General features: G+C 46.5%; 1 protein-coding gene across 1 annotated transcript in view; it reads right to left on the reverse strand.

The window, feature by feature from the left end:
* CCDC9B (coiled-coil domain containing 9B) overlaps nucleotides 1-21,253 on the reverse strand; it is a 55,619-nt gene that overhangs the window by 16,613 nt on the left and 17,753 nt on the right. Inside the window, exons 5-10 of the mRNA XM_040608795.1 lie at nucleotides 19,861-20,010; nucleotides 10,382-10,456; nucleotides 7,404-7,588; nucleotides 5,976-6,037; nucleotides 5,408-5,461; nucleotides 4,852-4,957 (exon numbers count right to left, since the gene is read on the reverse strand). Of these exons, the coding sequence (XP_040464729.1) occupies nucleotides 4,852-4,957; nucleotides 5,408-5,461; nucleotides 5,976-6,037; nucleotides 7,404-7,588; nucleotides 10,382-10,456; nucleotides 19,861-20,010 (632 nt within the window). The remainder of the gene's footprint in view (nucleotides 1-4,851; nucleotides 4,958-5,407; nucleotides 5,462-5,975; nucleotides 6,038-7,403; nucleotides 7,589-10,381; nucleotides 10,457-19,860; nucleotides 20,011-21,253) is intronic.

Raw genomic sequence — 21,253 nt, forward strand, 5'->3', positions numbered from 1 at the left:
GGTGCTGCTGGAAGTCACCACCAGATGCTCTAAATGGGTCTCACCACTGCTATTGGGTTGCTTGGACTTAAATGGGAGAGGATTCTCTGAAAAGGTAAGGAATATTCAGCACCCCAAAGGCTCTCTGAGCTGAGGTTTGAAAGGAGAGGAAAAGCTTCAGTAATGTTCTTCCCAAAAAGAAGCAGTAGAGCAAAGGATGCTCTTTGAGCTTCAGAGACAAGATTACATGGCCAGAGAGTCACAGGATCCCTTCTAGATCAACAGAGGACTCAGAAGATGCAATGAAGAGATCGGAAAAAATAAAGTCCACGAGGTGGGATGGGTGGGCAGAAAGAGAGCTATTCTAAAGTGATTCTGGCAGGATGGAGCAGCTGGATGGTGCTGAGGGATGTGTCCATGCTGCAGCAGAACAATGTTTGGATTCCTCATTTCCCCCAATTTTCCTGGGTCTACAGGAAAAGGTGAGGATTTTGTGGCATGGCTCCATGTTTCTAGCTACTCATATCAGTAAAGATTAACATACTTCTTTGCAGTTTTAAATGAACCATGATTTCCTATCCTAGTAGCTGATAAATGTGAAGTACAGCAAACAAGAATGAAAAAAAAGTATATTGAGACACCTTCTAGCCCCGTTTCTAATGCATGATGTTCAGGAAGGAGTACCATGTATTTTTCCACTGTGAGATAAAATGAGAAATAATAAAAAGAACAAGAACAAAGAATGTCTCTGCAGAGACAACAGTATGTAAGATTTTGTAATTTCATTGTCAAGAGAATTTAGGCATCTAAACAAGATTCTAGCACCAGCCATTTTGGGGCCTTAAAGCCTTTAAATGGATATGAATAATATCCTGATTGAACCTGGCAGCCCTGGAGGCACAAACATGTACTGGAAAACATACCATCTCAGTTTGTTGTGAGAAAAGGAATCAGGCTGTGGAAGCCCATGACAAGCCAGGCATCCTCTCTGCAACACATCCCCCCTGCAATACATCCTCTGGGCCTCCTGACACAAGGTGCTAAACCTCGCTGTGTCATCTGGCTAGCTGACCTGCCCCCCTCCCCAGATACAGAACACATCCCAGAAACTATTTTCACTTTGAACTGGCTGACATTGCTGGTGTGCTTTGACTCCAATATGCTTCAAGCAGGCATGTCCAAGGCACAAGGGATCTTAAGTCTGCTGGACCCACCACATAAATGTCCTGCCAATGGGGGGAGGTAAGAAAAGCAAGGGAATAAAACTGTATTACTTCAGCAGGTAGAAGTGTGGATACCCTGATATAGCCCTGCTCAAGCTGTCCCAACTGCTGGCAGAGAGGAGGCTGCCTTCAGTGACCTACCCAAGCTCTGGAGCAGAAGAGGCAAACAGAGACCACTGCAGGAAGAGACTCTGAGAGCCGCTAGTGAGGTACAGCTCAATGAGATGTCATCAAACAGCACTCCAAGCTGGTCAGTCAGAGGCTCTGAGACGAGACAGTGTGCAAAACATTAAATCCCAGCCCAATATTACTTCTTTGAACTTCTGCCATAAGTCATCTAGCCAAGGCATTCCTTCTGGGCATGGCTCTGAGAGCTCAGCACAGAAGGAAAAAGAAATGGCTTCAGACCTTGTTATGATTTCTGAAAACCACTCAGTATCTGCCTGTCACAGGCACACTTTGGGGCCTAAGTCAGCCTTTGCCAAGGAGGAGGAGAGATGGAGATGGGGGGTGGGTGGGTTCTCATCCCTTCCCCTGGGTCTAACCAGGGCAGAGATGGAGCCCAAGGCAGGACCTGAGCACAGGCGTCTGACCCATCAGCCGTGACATGGAGGCAGCAGATCATAGCATGATCCATCCGCCTGTTCTGCCTATAAAAGGGAAGCAACAAACTCATTTTCCATTCCACGAAGCCACTCAAAATCAACACTGCTCTTTCGTTTACAGCCTACTGACAGCACACATTTAACCAGCCATAAGCATCTAAATTGTACAGCTAAAACGTCCACAGAGCAGAACAGAATGACTGTATTAGGATTCAGATCAAACACTGGAAAACAGGAGGTTTATCATGCCATCAGGTCCTTCTAACATCATTATTTTCTGAAGTCTTTCCTTGTATTTTCCTGCTTGGGAGGAAGGACAGGGGTGGGCCACATCTGGATAAGCTAACTCACTGCTCCCACACCTTATACACCTGATCATCCCTGAAGGGCCCTGAGACACATCCCGGGTCTCATGGTGAGTCAAAGTGGGCATAACCAACAGTTGAAGACATGACCAGAATAAACCAGATGTACCACCACATGAACCTCCCAGGGAAACCTCCTCTGCACCTTCCCACCTCCCCAGGCCCTGGAGTGCAAGGAAATAAAAGACTCCAGCAGGAAGGAGAGGAAAGGAAGCAAATTATGTTTGCAGTGGGTATACCTCACACTCCCAGCAAACACTAACAGAAACCATGAGCTGCTGCTTCTGTGCAATTTCTTCCAGCCCTTAGGAGCACTGAACATCTCTCCCACAAGAAGACACAACCTGCTCTGTGGCAATAAGGTGTCCCGTGAACCCTTCAAAAAGCAGAGGGAATGGCACTAGATGCGTGTTTTAAAGGAACAGATGGATCAAAGTCCAAAGGGAAGGTGTCTCAGGAAACAGTGTTCTCTGATTAGCTTGGAGGCAATTTAGACAACTGATAACAAATCATTTAAGTTCAGAGGGAAGTAGAGACAGCAATGCTGCATCAGTAGCCTTCCCCCTGAATCCAGTTTAGCCCTAAACTGGTATGTGATTTTAGGAAAGCTGTATTCTGTAAGAAGTGCTATCTTTCAGAAAGGCTGATGATCTCAAGTCACGTGATTTGTGGCTGTTTAAAATCTTACAGCCAGTGTGGTGGTAGTAGTGTCTGCCCAACAGCTACCTGTGCTTTAATTTCTTATATAGTATCAGGTGGATGTATTTTTTTCCTTCAGTTTCTCTCCTCCAGTGCATCTGTTGAAGTAATTCCTGTGCACAAATTTTCTTTTGATGTCTCTGTCTACTTTCCTGTCCCCAGTTTTTAATTCTTCCCTCAAAGCCTGTAGCCTGTCTCTTTTTAAATTTTATTATCTCCCTTTGTTCAGCTCCCTGTCCCTGTTTTGTAATTCCTCCCTCTCTGCCCTGTAGCCCATCACTTTTTAGATGTTATTTCTGCCTCTCTCTCTGGCCAGCTCCCTGACCTCCTTTTTCTTATCACAAATAGCCAAATTTCAGTGGCAAACCTCGGAAGCGGAACCACTCTTAATCCTGAGGGTAGTTGTTGAGGTCTGGGATGTTGGTTTGGCACTGATAGGTTGGCATCTTCAGGTGGGGCAGAACTGTGTACAATCACTGCATCTTTCATAGTTTTGACAGCAACATTCAGCCTGCAGTCTGAAGCCTTCTAAGGTATTTACAGAAAGTAACAACATAAAGCAAATCTATTGGCATGCCCATCCTGCACATCCTCTGGGAACTGCTGTAATTCCCTGATGCAGCAGTCAGTGGCTAAGGGAGAGCAAGCATGAGCATAGCTCATGAGATTTTCTTTCCCAAATACATTTTATTGGGGATGGAACTGAAGAATGGAAAAGGGTGAAATGTAACTTACAAACAAAGCCAACTTGATTATTTGCATACATCCATTTCTCAGAACTAAATTTAGTTTTAAAAAGTATGATTAACTAACAGACCTTAGGAAGACAGAAGATAACCCATTTTTATGCTGTAAATAGATTCCCAGTCCACAGCATAACTAGCTGAGAGTTATGGCTGCTCAGGTGAATTTCCTCAAAGCACAGCCAGTGGGAACAGAAGTGACATTGTAAGATCTTCAGAGTTAATACAGTGCCAGGCTTCATATTAGACCTACCACTGTCCTGACACAGAATCCTGCCCACACAGACCCTGCCTAACACTCTTCATTTCAGCCAAGTAATGGCTGACCTCCAACTAACTAATTTCTTCTGGGAAATGCTGTGATACCCCTATGAAGCTCATACCTGTTTATGCATCTGTTTAACTGCATGGTCATAACTGACCTGGATGGTTGAGGAATGTTAACATTAAATGCTGCTGGAATGGTTTTGCATCTGGATAAATGAAGACGCCTGGGGTATGTAATCAACTCTTCACCCTTTTGTTGCCCTCTAAAGGGCATGGCAGTGCTGTGAAGGCATTCATTCCTACTAAACCGTCGGTGTGGCTCCAGGAAACTGGAGACTGCACTGAAACTTAATTATGGTGAGCAGTAGAGAAGCGGGGCCCCTGGGAGGATGTGGGCAAACCTGTAAAATGAACTTAGCCTTGCTGATATTCCGAAATTACTTCTGTGCAAATTATTATATTGCTGTGTGCTGCCAACAGCTGGCAGGAGCAGGCCACTTCCCTCCTCACCAGGTTAGGGATCTTTAAGAAGAGTTGTTTAAGAAGAAAAGACATTTGTACCATAGTATTAATTCTAATAACTATTGGTTCAGTTGGGAATTATCTTTGGAGGCTGCCCTTCTGTATCAGTGGTGCCTGGAAGTCAGATTACAATGTGTTCAAAAGCTTGCTGAGGCATGTGCCAGTGCTACCCAAATCTGGTCACAGAGTAATCCTGACCCCCTGCGCTGTTCTGCAGGGAGTTGATGCAGCGGGTCAGTAAAGCGATGATGCACCCCACAAGTGCCACAAACCCCACTAAGTAAAGTCCTGCCAGACACTGTCCCAGCCAAATGGGACTCATCTGAACAACTGCTGTTGTGAAACAACATCTTTTTTTGTCTGTCCCTCTTCACAATTAGGCAAGGAATGGGAGCTGAACATGCATATCACACCCAATACTTCATGGCACTGCTGCCAGTCTCCTTACCTTCTGGCTCTGCCAGTCAGTCTGTCCTTTCCTTTGGCTCGGCTGCTCACAGCAGGTACTGCTTTCGGAGCAGGATCGCTCACATTCACTCCATGCTGTCCTCCACCTAGAAGACAGGTTGGAAATGCCATCCAAGAGCAGGCAGAATCAGCTGACAGACCACTGAAGGGGCCAACATTCCCGTATCACTGAAAAGTACCTCTGGAGGGAGAAGTCTCTGAAGCTGTATACATACCATACACATATTTTCTAAAGTAATAGATATAAATTGAGAATTTAGGGGTGTTTTTTTCTGCATTTCTTATTTCAAATTCCAATTATAACTTTAAATCTTGTTTCTTGAATACAGTATCCCTTGAGCTAGTCTTGGAAGACTTGTTCCCCCCTGCCACACAGCATAAACTGTACCACATAGCAACAAGAGCAACCATGTGGTATGTTCCCAAAAGGCACTCCAAATCTGTGAGCGTGCCTGGAGAGAACTCTTTCCACAAGGGCGTATCAGATGTGCAGACATTTAGTGGGTTGATGCAACTGAGTCATGTGGTTTACTCACCTCTCCCATTGGGAGGAAAGGACCTGTGCTGGAATTTCCTTGCGTTTCTTCCCCCTGAAAGGACAAAGCAAAGCATGCACAGAAGTGAGTGAGGTTCCATAATGGACACACAGCAGAAAGCCTGGTGTTCAAATAAGGTGTCACAAGGGAAAGCTTTAGTTCTGCCAGTCCATCTCCTGAGAAACAGGAGTGATGATGGACTTATGCTAGTAAAGAAGCCAGCATGTGCCACAGGGATCAGAGATGATGTGCTCTGGAATAGGATTGCCTCTCAAACCAGTGTTTGGGAAAGGAGGCAGTGCTGAGCCTCCGTATTGTGTTGTACAAGGTTACAGAAGCCACTGCTCTCCCTGGGAAGGTAAAAAGCACTAGCACCCAGACGCTCAAATCCCATCCCCTGAGCACTCTGCAAAGCAGAGAGGGCTGAGACCCCAACACTGCGCTCAGAGGCGTTTGCCCAGGAAAGCCGAGTTTCACAACTGACAGCCACGACAGCTGCTGTGGCACTGGGAGTCGCACGATCAGCATTCACTAGCGTCAGGACAGAGTCTAGGTGTCCCTTGCCAACCTTTCTTATTGCTGGGATTATCCAAGGCTGGCTCCCCATCCTTAACAAAGTCCTCTTCAAACCTGCAGGTTAAAAACAGGCATTGTCAGACCTGACCGTTCTCCTCCGGTGTGCAAAAGCGTGGGCAGGAGACCTTGAGACGACGCAGGCTCCAGCCTTTGGCCCTTCTGCACCTGCCCACTGGCAAATATGTGCAGGTTTATCAGCAGGAGCTGAAACTGCATGCACTAACCAGGAGAAATGAGGCTGTGAGGCAATTCTACCCCAAAGGAAAACTTCTAAAGCCTTTACATCACTACCCATATGTATATATTTAATTTTAAGAACATCCATGAAGCCTACAGATGCCTGTAGTGTAGCTGTACCATGCTCAAATGCAGCTTCCCAAGCTTCCAAACACAATGTGAAGTAGCTTCAGGACTTGTCATGTCAGATCAGACTCGTTTGGTTGGTTTCTAATCCTGCTGTTTTGTATTATGGCTTTTCTCTCAAAAATTGATATACTGGAGAACAGTAGGGCTCAGACCTGTCTTGCCAGCACCACTCAGCACCCACTTAAGTCAATTTGCCTCTAATTATTGAGGTCTCAGTGACTGAAAATCTATGTATTCTGTCCCATTCCTCCACCAAGATTGTCCCACCTATCTGCTCTGTATACAAACTCTTTTATCAGCAAACCTATGTAACATTCCCTAACTCCACACCCTATCAAACTCCTATCCTGGTGCAGGGGCCATGTCACCCTCCAAAGCTTTCTAGCTTGTGACCCAGCTGAACAAGCACAGTTAGAGGGAGCATTTAAAGCAGGGAAGTGTCAGACCCCATTAGAGCTCTCCTATATTGCTGTTGCCAGAATTTCCCTCATATCATACAGGTGGCCCTTTGAAGTGATCCCCTCACACCGCAGTGCCTGAATGGGCTCAGATGAGGTGTGGTGGATTTACGCATGTTGGCCTCTCCTGTGATTGAAAAGGAGAAACAAGCAGGGCAGTGAGAAAATCTGTGGACTAGCAATATGAATTTGTCCATCCCTGTTTCTAGAAGAGCACCTGCACCCTCCTGTCATTGAATTTGTCAATATGGAGATCGAAAGGATCCTCCAGATTTAGACCAAGTGGTGGTTCAGGCTCCCCTCCCTTCCCCAGTGCAAGTCCTGGTGGGACCAAAGGCAGGCAATCAGCACGCAATATCTCCCACCAGGGTAGGAGACCTCATGTCAGAAAGAAAATAGGGGAATCACTGTGGTATCTGGTCCCACTGAGAGACATATATGATCAGGAGAAGAAAGAGACAGCAATGTGGATTTGGTCAGAGAGAGGCACATGACAGCATGGGATCTGATCAGCAAAAAATATCTGCACAAGAACTCATCGCTGACTTTAGATGGCCTGCTGCAGACAAACCACCCTAAGACAGCGGAGGACCTACATGTGCTCCGACTTCTCCACATCCCAAGCCCGTCGCCACTCGCCCTTCGCGTTCTTGTGACGCGCCAGTCGTTCCAGGTCAATCTGATCTCGCTCCCTCTTCCAGCGTATGTACTCTGAGCGTTCCCGTCCAGTCATAGGAAAACTCAGGTCTCCGGGACTCTTCTGCACTGACTTCCCACCATCCTAAGTGGAGGCAAAAGAGCTTCTTATTAATAAAAATGTCTGAAACAGCTGCATTCAGTGTACTTCGTGCTGTCACCACCAGAAATGTTCAGTAATATTTGAAAACAACTTGGACACAGGTCAGCATCTCTCTCTCTAGTGATGTGCACACAAAAGGGCTCTGTTTTACTCATAGCCTAAATATACTGGTCCCAGGGCTGGTTGACTTTACAGAGAGGAAAACAGAGGCAGGAAGAAGTTACATAGCTTGCTTGGAGTCACATTGTAAATCCATAGCCAACCACAGGGTTGATTCACCCCATTTGTACTTGCAGTTGCTTCAGCTGCAGGCATAAATTAGACAGCAGCTTTCACCTGCTGTGTTTGTGCTCACCTGAAGGTTTTAAAACCAAATATTCTAAATTTTTCCTGGAAGAGGCACTTTGCAAAGGTTTACTATGGCATATAGCTAGTTTCTGGAGCCAAGTCCCCTCCACCTGAAGACTTTGGGACACTTAAATCAAAGTTATGCCTACAAAACCCTTCACACTGACAGGGTTGAGAAGGAAGACAGCCTCCTGTGATCACCAAGCATCTGTAGGAGCCCACAGCTAAGGGCTGGGGGAAATCCTGTGCCCAGGGCACGCAGTACTGCAAGTGCCAAGAGCAGCACTCTCAGAGCAAAGGGGCTCTACACCTTCGTGGCTTTCAGCCTCTTTGTTTTGTTGTCAACCACATGCATATACATGGTTAACAGAAGGTCAGTCTGTTATTTAACTTGAAACTTAAGACAAAATATGTAAATATCTATAATGAAAAACAAGAAAGAATTTGGAAAATAGAGGATGTTACAAATAGTTAAGAACACGTGGCCTTGGGAGAAGGGATAAACCATAAATATGTCAAGCTGGGGCATAACAAGATAAGCTCAAGGAGAACCAAATGGTTAATGAGATCAAATAGAAAATTACTTGAACTATGTGTGAACTATCCTAATTAGCTTACTAAAAGATCCACCCTCAAGCAAAGAAAGCCCCCTCCCCACAGAACCTGCAGAGGCGAAATCACAAATAATACTGTACCTTTAAATGGAGACGAAGCTCCTGAGAACCAATGAGAGTTAAGTGACTAAACATAATTGTGAACAATTGTTCAAAGTGTATAAAATGTTTTTCCATGTGTTAAGAGGTGTGCTAGCTTTGCGGATTTACCACCCAGCACCCAGCTCTGTGCAGACATGCAATAAATGCTATCTTGGCTCCATGTGTGAGGTTGGCTTTTTGCACACTGGGTAATGAAGTCACTTTGTGAGACAACAGTTTATCACTCCTCCTTGTCATAGACTAGTTAAGAGCTGCCACTGTTCTAAAATGTAAAGCTTAATGAAAAGACAGTTCAGAGCTGATGGCATATGGCTCTGTGTGTGCACACACATGTAACCCAGTCATCAGGTTTATGGATGTGGTGGGAGCAGAAGCCAACTGGCCATGGCTGTTGTCGAACAAACAACTTAGTGCAGAGCTGAGTCCTGGGGTGCCAATTACCAGTAGATAATTCATCACTTCATACACATGCCCTTCCACACCATCCACCCTCACCACCTCCCCAAGCAGGAATTAACTCCTCAGCACTGCACTGCTGATAGAAGTAGAGCAGCAGGGAAGGAATGACTGAAAGCCCTGTTACCAAGGAGACCCACCTGCGTGGGCCAGAGATGGGGTGACAGTAATTGCTCCTCCATTCATTAGCTGGCAAGAGCTGGGGGACCTGAGACTGCATCCCCAAGAAAGCAGAGATGAGGTCTGCAGGAAGGGAAGGCACACCAGGGCAAAAAAAAGGCAAGCACTGGTCCCTGGGTTGGGGGACAGGCCACAAGATGCTCCCCACAGCTTCCAGCCCCATGGCATGGTAAGGCAGGGTGCATCCTGCCACGACAGACCCCGATGCACCCACAGAGGAGAAGCATGCAAGGGCTGAGCAACACACAGCCAGAGGGAGTAAGGTTCAACCTCCAGAGCTGGAGGATAAGGGAAGTGCCTGCACCGTTACCTTGGCACTTAGCAAAGGGGAGGCCAAAAGCAAGTGAAAGACCAAGGCTGATGCCCGTGCTCTCTTGTGGGTAGATGCAGAGGTAGAGGCCACAGAGCAGAGGGAGCTGGTCCCTGACCAGGGGCTCACCTCAGTTGCAGCATAGCTGAGGTTAGCTGGATCACAAAGCTCCCCTTTTCTGCTCTGGGGGGCTCAGCTGCAATTAATGTTCAAGAGCCCATCTGTGTCCTGCTAATGAATCACACTGAGGTGGGGCTATTCAATTTGTGCTCCATTAATTAAGAGCATCTGCAGGCTCAGAGGAGCCAGCATGTCCTCCACGGTTTGCATTAAAACAGTCAGTGGGAAGGCCTGTGCTTTAATTTATCTCCATCTTACTCAGCTTCTGCTGAAGTGAAGAGCTGTAGCTAATATGGCCTGAGTCTTTCAACCCACAAGGAAATGATTTTGGGAGAGAAACTAGCCAGGACTGTGCTGCCACATGGGTGAGCATGCCACCCTTTGTACCATCCCTGCTGCTGTGCTAGGGACTTAGGCAGCCATGACAAGGTGTGAAGGGCAGGTCCCCTGTTACCTTTTTCCAGTGCTGCTTTGCTTCAGGTGTGTTAGCTGCTCAGCAAAGCTTTGGATGATGAGAGGGATGAACAGTGGAGACCACATCAGAGCACTTCCTTTAGGACTGAGGCAACTGGTGAGGCAGCGCATCCTACTGGGTTCCTCTTCCAAGACAAGAGTCCCCGCAAAGGGACACAGAGCTCCACTCACCTTCCGGCCATGCTCACTCTCTGGGCCTCTGTCACTGTCTGATCTCCTCTTCTCTGCTGTTCTCCTCTCCTCTGCCTGCAAGAGGACAGACACAGGAATTATTTCAAGGATTAAGTCAGTGCCTCCATCCTGTGCCCACCAGGACACGTAAGCACTGCCCAGAAAAGGTCAGCAAAAGAGAAAAGATCGGTTTCCCGGACCCTGAATCAAACCGATATTGAAAAAGAATTAAGGAATGTATGAGAAAAGCAAGAAAAAGGGATGCATTCCCACAGGTCCCTCTTCCTCCCAAGCCAGAGGTAGAGAGGTGTCCTGTATGGTCCCATTTCTTTCCAAAGCAGGCCAAGTTACACGTACCTTTTCAGATTTGGGCCAAAGACCCAGTTTATGATTCATCTGTATGAGAGCTGGGAGCCCACCTAAGATGCAGCTAAAAGCCAGCACAGTAAACCTGGGCGTGATTTTTGTCCCTGTCAAACACTGTGCCCTTCCGCTGGGGTCCATCACTGCTTCCACTGGATTTAGCTGTGCTGCCACCAGATTGGCAAGCTCTACTCTAGTGTCGAAATCCCCCTGCCTGGCAGGAGGTGAAAATTAGCCCCTCCATCTTAATGAACTACAGACACCAGACATGAGGAATACCACGGGCCAGGCAGTTCTCTGCCTTTAGGTGGGACTGATAATACACACACAGCCATGTCAGAGGCCAGAGTAGGATCACAGTGGGTCTTAGCAAAATAGTCTGCAGAGCATAAATACTTTTTAAGAAAGGCTTTCTGCCCTGGTTAGATAGCATTGTTGGGGTGCCACTGGGAGGGCTGCTTGCCATTGCATGTGTCAGGCAGATGAGGGTAGGGTACCTACCTGCCCCCCATGCTGTTGAGCCTCTCAGGGCAGGTGCTTGCTTGGGGCTCTGCTCTGGGGTGGCCACACACCTCTGTGAGTGGCTCCCACTCCCACCCAGACGCTGCCATAGCATGTGACTTGCAGCACAGTGGCTGCCAAGCAGCACATTTATCACGGCTGTTTCACCCCAATTTGTAACCGTACATGGCAGCTCTGGGGCTGCCCTGCACAAACATTGCTGCAAGCAAAGAGGCCTTGGCATGCTGCAGCCCAGCAGGCCCCCTCACGCCCAGCACCCAGGAGCCAAGGCATCCAAAAATTCCCCTCCCTGCTGAACCACTAAGGGGCAGGGAGTATGTGGGCCTGAGATTAGCGCACTGCCATTTTGCACCACCAAGCAAAATTGAAACACAAAGAGTAAAGTCACAGCACAAACTGCCAGGTCAGCTGTTCTAGAAAACGTCAGTGCAGCGAGGTCCAACCCAGGCTGGAAATAGAACTTTTATTCCAGCCATTTGCCAGCCCCAGGTTTCGCTCAGCATTATGTGGCTGGACGTGGGAAACTTGGGCTACTAGTCTCAATACCTGCTGGCTCTGCGCAGCCTCCTAAGGCAACTCATCCCTGCTGCAGCCTGTTCCCACGTACCCGATGGGATGGTGCAGGGAGCAACCTGAAGGCAGACGGTTTGGGTATTGTCCACATGTGCTAAATCTGAGGCAGGTGGCAAGTGTGGCCGTGAGCCAGTGCTCATGGACATTACACTCAATGCACGACAGCTTCACTGGTCTGACTGGTGTGAAGCTAGTGTACCTCCAGTACAGGTGGAAGCTTGTGTAAACAAATCCTTGGAAATAATGATGAAGATTTAGCTATATTGTCCTAGGATTTTTCAGCAAAGATTTAGGAAAAATTGCAGAGGGGTCTGTGCTCAGAAAAGCCACCCCTCAACATATCCTGGCCCGTTGCGAAACAAGGCCAGGATATGGTGAAGGACGATACTGGGTATTTATTTCAAAAGGTTGCTAAGAAAACTTAAGTAATGAAATATGCTCCCCTCCAGGCTTCAAGTCAACTGCTCATGCAACCCCATTTGAAGAACCTCGCAGCGAGGGATCTAATGAGTCTCTGCAGCCCCAGACTGAGACCTTGCATTAAAACAGCAGAAACCTGGAAACTTTGCTTATTTGAGGAAGCTGGCTGGGGAGCAACGCAGTGCAGATGGATGTCTAGCCTTTAAAGCAGCTGTAAAAGAAAGTCACCATTTTAGAAAGACTACAAAGGAGAAAGCTGCTGCAGAAGAGCTGGAGCCCCTCCCTCCCTGGGGAAAAGCTTATGCGGGAGGAGAGACAGGAGAAGAGCATCCTCAGACTGCCTCTGAAAAGCCAGACAGCTCATAATTGATGGGGAAACTGAGGCAGGGAGCTGCATGGGTGTGCTTATTGTTTCATCTGAGTCTGCATATTTCTCATGCAAAGAATGATTTGGTTTGGACCCTTTACAATGCCTGATTGTGTCCCCGAAGACAGGAACCGGAAAGCCAGAGCATCCGCACAGCCGGAGCACAGAGCCAGGGTGTGAGTAAGCTGCGGGGGGAGCAGCGTGCCTCTGCCTGTCTGCAGCCCAGCACAGCTTGACTTCAGCCCTGTCTCTGCCAAGGAGCAGCGAAGAGCAAGCCTGCACCCAGGAAACATGCCGCGACGGCCCAGCTGTGGGACCATGCTGCACCTCGAGACACGGGAGAAGATGCAGCTTCTGCATGGCTGGCCAGCGCCGAAGACCTGCGTCCCTGAGGCTGTCCCGTTTTGGGCACTAGCTCTTCGGTGCACATCACAAACTGCTCCGTCACAGGGACACTGTACAACTCGCCAGCCTTTTACACCCATCATGCAAAGCCAGACTGCCTTTCTCCTTAGTCTGCTTTGATTTTTGCTTCTCAGAGGGCGTTGTGGAAAACAGGACCAAAAAAATCTAGCTCTTTTCTACCAGGAAAGCAGGTCTGAACTGTGCAGTTAAGAGAATATGGTTAGCTTTGCTTTTGCACTGGCTCAGGAGCAGATTTTCACATTTGCTCCATGGTGCCCCAGAGCTGCTGTTAGCCTGTTATGACACACCCAGGCCATGGGGAAGCAAAACATGTTTTTCTCCTCCTTCCTCCTCTCCGCCCCCAAAATTATGAAATATGACAATGACATTATCATCTCATAGTTTAACTATTCCTGCACATCAGGGGAAGAGATGCAAGGAAGGAACAAAACCCTTAAGTAGACAGAGAAGATTACATTTGTTTATCCTGAGATTTATGCAAGGATTTCTTAATTTCTCAGCCACAGAATGATGTGGGGTGGGGCAGAGCCTTCTCCTAACCAGGACATGGCCCTGGGATCCCAAACGCTTTCTGACACTGGGTTTGTTTGACCTCCTGACATAGGTATACCCAGGTAATATGCAATGGTGACAATGCTGATGCCATTATCCAACCATGTTAAGCATTGTTTAGTACTAATAATTCTCCAAACCAAAAGCTTTGACAGGCTTCAACATCTGTGGGCTACCTCACTGTCTTCTTATTTTAAAAATAAGTACCAACAGATGTGTGTTACATTAACCTTTTGGTAGCCACTTCTCCAGGCATGTGTCCACACCAGAGCTCGCATTTCTTTTGCAGGAGATTTTTGTAAGAGCTTAGAGCTGGTTTTCCAGTGCTTGGATCCCCCACTGGGCAGGATTTTTGAAACTGGTACATAAGAGGATTTTTTTTTCTAACTCTTTGGAAAAATCTGCCTACTAATTGTGCTGCCTGAAGGGAGCTAAAGACTTTTAAGCCACCCATTCTGCATATCTTCCCCTCCCATCTGCAGTGTAAAAGCCTTTCTCCTGCCACAGGTTTAATTCCTCTCCTACACAATCAGGGGAGTCAGACTCATCCCTGTAAGTCCCTGAAAGCAGCTTTTGTGTCTCTTGATTACAAACAGCCCTTTCTGATACATATCCTGGGAAACTCTGTGTAAAAAAGGACCATTTAAAAGCCCTGAAGCCCTATCAACTGTCCATTTAAAAGATGATTTGTAACCTGCTAATTAACCATTATGCTCCTCTAGTCCTGGACTGCTGGCTCACAGTTCTAATATATTAATGATCCTGAAACACTGCCAGAGCGTGGAGTAGCTTTTTAGGAAGACTGGTGCTAAACATCAGGCATTATCCCTCACCCTGCTTGCAGGGAGAGCCCTGATGCAGATTTAGGGGCAGCCAGGCAGAGATGGGAAGAAAGGTCACAGCTGTGGTACCTCCAAGCCAGCAGCAGCACTGGAGGTCGTGAAGTTGCACCAGAGAGCTATGTGCTCGGGCTAATTCATTCTGCAAGGAGACAGGATAATTTGGTACCCCAGCCCTCTGTGCTAACACAGACTGAAAGAGTCTTTCACTGGGTAGAAAAAAACAGGCTTCAAGATGGCAGGGTAATATAAGGCACTGGGGCTGTTTCAGAAAATGAAATCATGAGAACAGCTTTTTTTTTTCTTGCATTTCCTCTTTGGCAGCTTCTACCACAGCTGTGTGCTGCCAGCTGTGATGCGGTCTGGGACCGACAATGTGGTGCTAGCTAGAAGCACCAAGGGTAGCAAGAATGGCAGTCTTTATTTTTTTCTTTTTATTGAATTTCATGATGAATAAAAATAGAGAAAAATGTGGGATAACAATGATACCCATCAAATGTTTTAATAGGATAAATCTGGTAAGTGCAGAGAGGAGGAGGCAAATTTGACAGTGGCCAGGCTACGGGATGTAACTGAAGTGAGAGTGATGGATGTGATCCTCTCTCCTAGGCACCACAGGCCTTTGTGGGAAGGAGGACACAAAGAAGCCAGAATGAGCAGGGAACCAGCTGGGGCACGAGGCAAAAATCCCCAAAGGATGGACTATGCTGGGGTAATAAGGGGGGCTGAAAGCTAATCCTTGAACTGGGGGTCTCAGCTCAGGTCCTAACACACATCTACCCAGATAACAACACTGATACCCCATCAGGCTCTCCCAGTAGGTGATCAATTTGGGGATGAAAATGAAGTTTCTCTTTTGGGTTAACAAATTAACAAAAAGGACAGAAGACAAAAAGTGGTAAGAAAATGCTGGTTTCCATGGCAGAAGATTAGCAGGGGTGTGCCACTGGAACATGTGCTGCTCAACATGCTCATAAATGGTCTGGAAAAGGAACTGAATAGAGAGATGACAGTTTGCTGATGATACTAAATCATCCAGGGCAAAGAATGTAATTTGCCAGGAAAGAGCTGCAAAAGATCTCTTGACATTGAATGCTTGCATCATAAAATTACAGATGAAATTCAATATCAACAATACAAAATAACTGACATGGAGAAAAATGCCTCTTCTTATATATGTGCACACGGTAATGAAGCCTGAACTATGATTAACACTCAGGAATTAAATATTGGTGTTATTGTGACTAGTTCTCTGAAAATGTTAGCCCAATTATTTTAAAAAAAAAAAGCAAAGAAAATGCAGAGTTGCTAGAAGAAGAATAGAGAACAAGCCAGAAACATTGTAATGTCACTGAGTACATCCACAAGAGACCACAGGTTGAATACAATGTGCAGTTCTGGTCTTTTTGTATTTAAAGAATATAGTAAAAATACCAAAGGCACAAATGAGGACAGTGAGAGTGACCAAAAAGATAGAACTACTTCCTCACCAGACATGCCTAAATAGGGTCAGTCTCTTCAGCCTGCAGAAGAGATGGCTGAAGTGAGACGTGAAACAGGTCAATAAAACCATTTGTGCTTTGGGAACGTGAACAGGGGATGGTCTATACACTGCTTCTCATGATGCAGAAACAGCAAATGGAGTTATCAGGTAACAAGCTTGAAGAAAAAGAAGGGATGCATGTTTTCAATACAGCATGTCACTTAACATGGAGGCTCCTGGCTGGAGATGTTGTAGGTGATAAGGTTTAGATGGACTCAAAAAAAAAATAAAATTAGAATTCAGGCAACAAAAAGTCTGTCAAGGAGAAAGATGCTGTTCTTAGCAGAGGAGGCTGCTAACTTGGGGGCTGGCGAGTATATGACGGGAGGGACGATTGCAGGCTTCCCTGATGCCGTGCTGCTGGCTGCTGCTGCAAACACTTGGTGTGAGTGCAAACACTGCTGCACTAACACTCCTGTTCATGCACAGCCCACACCGGAGCGCTGCTGCAGTGCTGGGGCAGGGCTGCAAAGCACACCAGGGCAAGTTTCCCTGTTTATCAGCTGGTTCCCTATTTACCAGCTTTCCTGAAGTGATGCAGTGCCGAGCCACTCAGCATTGCTCACATGCTTGTCATCACCACATCTAGAATGGCAGAGGCATGCTGTAACCCTGTTTACATAGGGGAAATCGAAGCCCAGGGCTGCCGGGGTTTGTGGGTGCTGTGATCCCACTAGTGCTGGTGGATTTGGCTTCCATTTCCAAACCAAATTGCTGTATTCAATATCCCTGTGACACACACTGAGTTTTGCAGGCTAAAATTATTTAATAGAGGTTTTATACATTTTGGTATTACTAACTCCAACCTGCTCTCTGCACTGCAGCCTTCAAGTACCTTTTGGAGAAACACATTGCTCTGAGGCACAGCATGTGAGATAGACTTGCCTGATTTCAATTTTTCAAGCACTAGCTCTATCAGAACAAAGTACTTGTTTAAAATACTAATCCTTAACGAAGCTTAGGAACAGCTGAAGTGACAGGATGGGCCAGACCAACTCTCCCTTGACTCAACCAGCCCAAGCTGGCATGATGTTTGAGATGTCAACGTGACCTGTCACTTCAGGCCCCATCTGCTTCTGTCATTGATCCTGGGAAAACGCTGACCAAGTGCAGATGGAAGAAAGTAGCTTGCAGAGGTGGCCATGAAATCCAACCACTTAACTCTCTTAGAGCCACCTCCTTTTGTCACTTGCAAGGTGCCCACTCTCAAGCTGGTTTTTGCCCTGGCTGTTGCAGCTGTTGTCTGAAGTTACACAAAATGGTAATATGAAGATATCTTCATTAACTAGAGATGGAACAGGGCCTGATCAGTCTAGGGAAATCACTGGGAACAAGGGAATCTCCTGAGCTCAGCTGGACTCTGAAACATACCCAGCTGGTAACAGGTACTGGAAATTAGTTTTAAGCACTTTCATATCTTTTTCCAAATTAGGAATCCAAAGAACAACAACAAATATCCCACGAATACCTATTTTTAAAATAAGCTCATTAACACGCTCTTCCTGCCTCTCCATTTCCCAGCCATGGGAGGTGTGCTCTGTGGCAAACCCCTGTGCTTGCTCCCTGCCTCCTGTGCAGGCTGGGAAGGCACGAGGTCCCCAAAAGCAGCCTGCCTTCCAGGGAGCAGTATGTTCCCATTATGCTCTCTGTGAGCTTCCAAGAGGCTGGGGGAGGTATGCTTCAAAACTCAGTAACAGAAAGCAGGGGACAATTTTTCTGTGACAGCAAGAAGCATGATGCTGTTGCTAAATGGGTCTCGCCAGCAACATTAGTCCAAGACTGCTGTTGAGCCAGGCTATCTGTCCAGCCAGAGGTGTGATCAAGCAAAACTTATCTTTCTTTTCAGTTTTAAGTAATGCTGAGGGCATACACTGCTCCTCAGTAGTGTTATTTGATAGCTAGACTTACATGAAGCCTCTGTGGCTTTCCTGTGCTCCTGACAGAGATCCTTCTTTTTCTCAGCCAAGGTGAGAAGGCACCAAGTGGCTCTGCACAATCCTTCTCCCCGTGGACGTCAGCACCAGCAGGCTCTCATCCAGTACCTAGTAGGCCTCCCTCACAGCTAGGAGAGTGAGCTTCAGTCCTACCCTCTGCCAACCAAGCGCCTGGGTTTGGATTAAGGGGGAAAAAAAGGGAAGACTTTCAATGAATTTTGGTATCTGAGGAGGAGCAGCACAGAACTGTTTGCATTCCTGGGGATTATCAGGATTACCTTCTAGCTCAAGCTGTGTGAAGGAGACCACTGTGGCTATGCACAATTGAGGAAAGGAGGGTTGACAGAGTTATGTGAGCTCCTTGCACTGCTATACGGAGGTAATTGCGTTCATTGGGTATTAATTTAAATGAATGAGCTTAAATGAATGGTAGCACAGTGGGAGCTGAAAGTAGCAGGAGCAAGATGCTGGACACCAACCTCTGTTGAATCACTGAAATCAAATCTGCCAGGCATTAGGGACTTCACACCAGCATTGCCAGCCTATAATGCAAAGCATCAGATCTTTGTTGGTTCATTTAAAAAGGTGTAGGCAGACAGGGCTTTAAGCCAGCGCAGCTGTAGGCCTGCTTTCATATGCACTCTGAATGTAACTGCTTTGGGGGCAATATGAGCAAGGCATCACCAAAACCACATATGTGGACAAACAGCCTCAAATTTCATGTTTCATAATGAAAGCACAGGAGATTACCTTTCCCAGGGTTGTCCATATACTAAAAACAGCACGCAGGATCTGAAGCCAAAATCTAGGCACTCGTCCTGCTGCTCTCTCCTAGGACAGTCCCAGCCTTGATGACCTCAGAGACAAGTATTTAAACAAGCTCAGCAAGAGCAGAAGTGGAGACACTTGCCCTGCACATCACAGAATTACATTTGGCAGGCTCAAGAACAGCTACAGCACAGGCATGGCCAGGTCACTCTCACCATGTCTAGGTGTGTTCGTGATGCCTAGACTGAAATGGGCAACATCTGCCACGTGAACCTCTCTGGTGAAGGGATAGTTACTAGTGGCTCGATCAGGCAGCCCATACAAGGTTTATGGCATCCAAAAAACTGCTCAGTAGCCATGAGAAAGGAGCACATGGGCTTTCAGAGCCTAGGTAAATTCTGAGGAGAAGGAGAAGCTGAAGATTAATGTGGGCAGTTAGCAGATGGTTGGCTGCTGTCCCAGAGAGGGTGCTACATAGGTCTCCCAGCATTCCTGGGTGTGTTTGGCAGCTACACTAGGTGTTGTTTTCCTTCCTAGTCTTTGCTGATCCTGTTTGCTGCAGGCATTCTTACTTATCTGTGCAAACTCTCAAGTAGGAAAATATCACATGCTTCCATGTGTGTAAAGAGGAAGGTATTTGCAAAGAAGTATTTGAAATATGCTTCAAAGATTAACAAAGTTCAGCCAGCTCACCCAGCAGGTTATGGCCAGGCACAGCAGGACTTGGGTTTAGAAGCAGATATTGCCCAGCTTGGTTAACTTTGAAGCTGTGCAGTGAATCAAGAGGACAGTGCTGCTGACTCAATCTGCTGTATGGCCCCAAAAAGAAGTTGGCAAGAGGCAGGAGGTGGGATTCATGCCCCATATCTGGCAGCGCTTTCATCAATCCTCCCAAAACAGCATCTGATATTTCTGATGGACGCAGTATGTTTAAAAGCCTGCTAGCTCTATTTAGGATCACAGAGAAGGGAAAGGATTGTAGCCTTTCCTCTTTCACGGTGATGGAATCCTGAGTGTTTTATGGTGATAAGCTCTACACTATTAATATATACTCGCTCCCAATGTCCTGTTGCTGGGCTAGTTACTAATACATCTCCACAGCCCTTCTCGTGCCAGCAGAACAAGTGGATGCCACTGTTACGCTGCAGTCTGGTCATTTGCAATGCACTTACTTTTTCCTTGTTATCCATGGTGATGGCAATCTGCATCCTTCTCCCCCGGCGGAAAGCCACCAAATGGTCTGTCTCTTCTTCGCTCAGGTCTGGCACTCTGCCTGGGCCAGGGAAGCACTCGGCACGTTTCTCACTGACGATCCGCTTGCCCTGGAAAGGACAGGATGAGTTGATGACACCCCCTTTAGCCCTGTGCAGTACCTTTCCTAAGAGAGTGGCCACCCCCAAACTGCAAAGGATTTTGGTTTGGCAGAACAGAAATATGAGTCACAGTCAATCAGTTTATAAAGCTGCCACCCTTAAAGTAGGGTGCATGTTTAGCTGAGCACGACTTAGGTAGGGTGGGATTTGCCCTATGCCAGATGCAAAGCCCTATTCAGATGCTTTGCATCTGAAAAATTGACATTTTTATTTTAGACAGGCAAGCCATCTTGCATTTGTGTCTTGGAAAAAAATGTGAAGTTGTTCTTTCTCCGAACGTCCCAATAAAATGTGAGGCTACATTGGAGCAGAAGCCTAGAGGCTGAAAGAGAGGAAAACAGCGGTGTTCTCTCCAGCCTTACACACAAAACAGTTACTACCCTGCAGTATATTAACATTTGATAATTTATCATTTTCATAGTCACAGTGCATTCATATTTCTGGAATGATTTATTCAGCAGTGGAATAGTTTAGAAAACTGATATATAAACTCCTTGAACAAGGGCAGTTTACCCCTTTCAGATATTATTTCCAGCTGTCTGTATCAGTTCACGACTTTACTGCATGGATTTACATCTGGTTCTTATTTTGTTAATTATCTTTGTTGCTGGCTGAGCTCCTGCCAGTGTCCTCAGCCATCACTTCCACAAAATGAGCACATCTTTTCTACAAAAATACATACTTTTTCTCATTTAAAAGTATCATCTTTCAGTTCCTTTTTTTCCCCCCCTTTTTATTTTTGCCTTGCAAGGAAATGAGAGACTTAATAAGTCATCTCCATCTTTACCTCTGATCTTTTTCTTTTCTTTTCATCTGTATGATTCCTCTGCTCAGCTTTACCAGGGATGAACAAACCTCAGAAGCTTCCCTCTCTAAAGGATGGTATATTTTCCTCTGTTTTTCTCCTTGGACTTTTCACACATACTGGAGTGTTGATTTCACAGGAGCTCAAAACCTCCAAGTAAACTTCAGTGAAACCTGGGAACTTTTCGTTGCTATGAGCTTGGTTTCAAAAGCAAACAGCACACACTGACCTCTGATTTGTATAGAAGTCTTGCAAGCATCAGTGAATTTGCCATGACATGTGATATCAAGATGTCTTGTATTAGCCTCATCTTCACTTGACTCTGCCAGAAGTGCAGATGTTAGTAAGGAGGGAGCCTTGCTGTAGACAGCCTTCGTCAGCAAGACT

Source organism: Falco naumanni, chromosome 10 (assembly GCF_017639655.2).
Source record: "Falco naumanni isolate bFalNau1 chromosome 10, bFalNau1.pat, whole genome shotgun sequence".
Lineage (NCBI taxonomy): Eukaryota > Metazoa > Chordata > Aves > Falconiformes > Falconidae > Falco > Falco naumanni.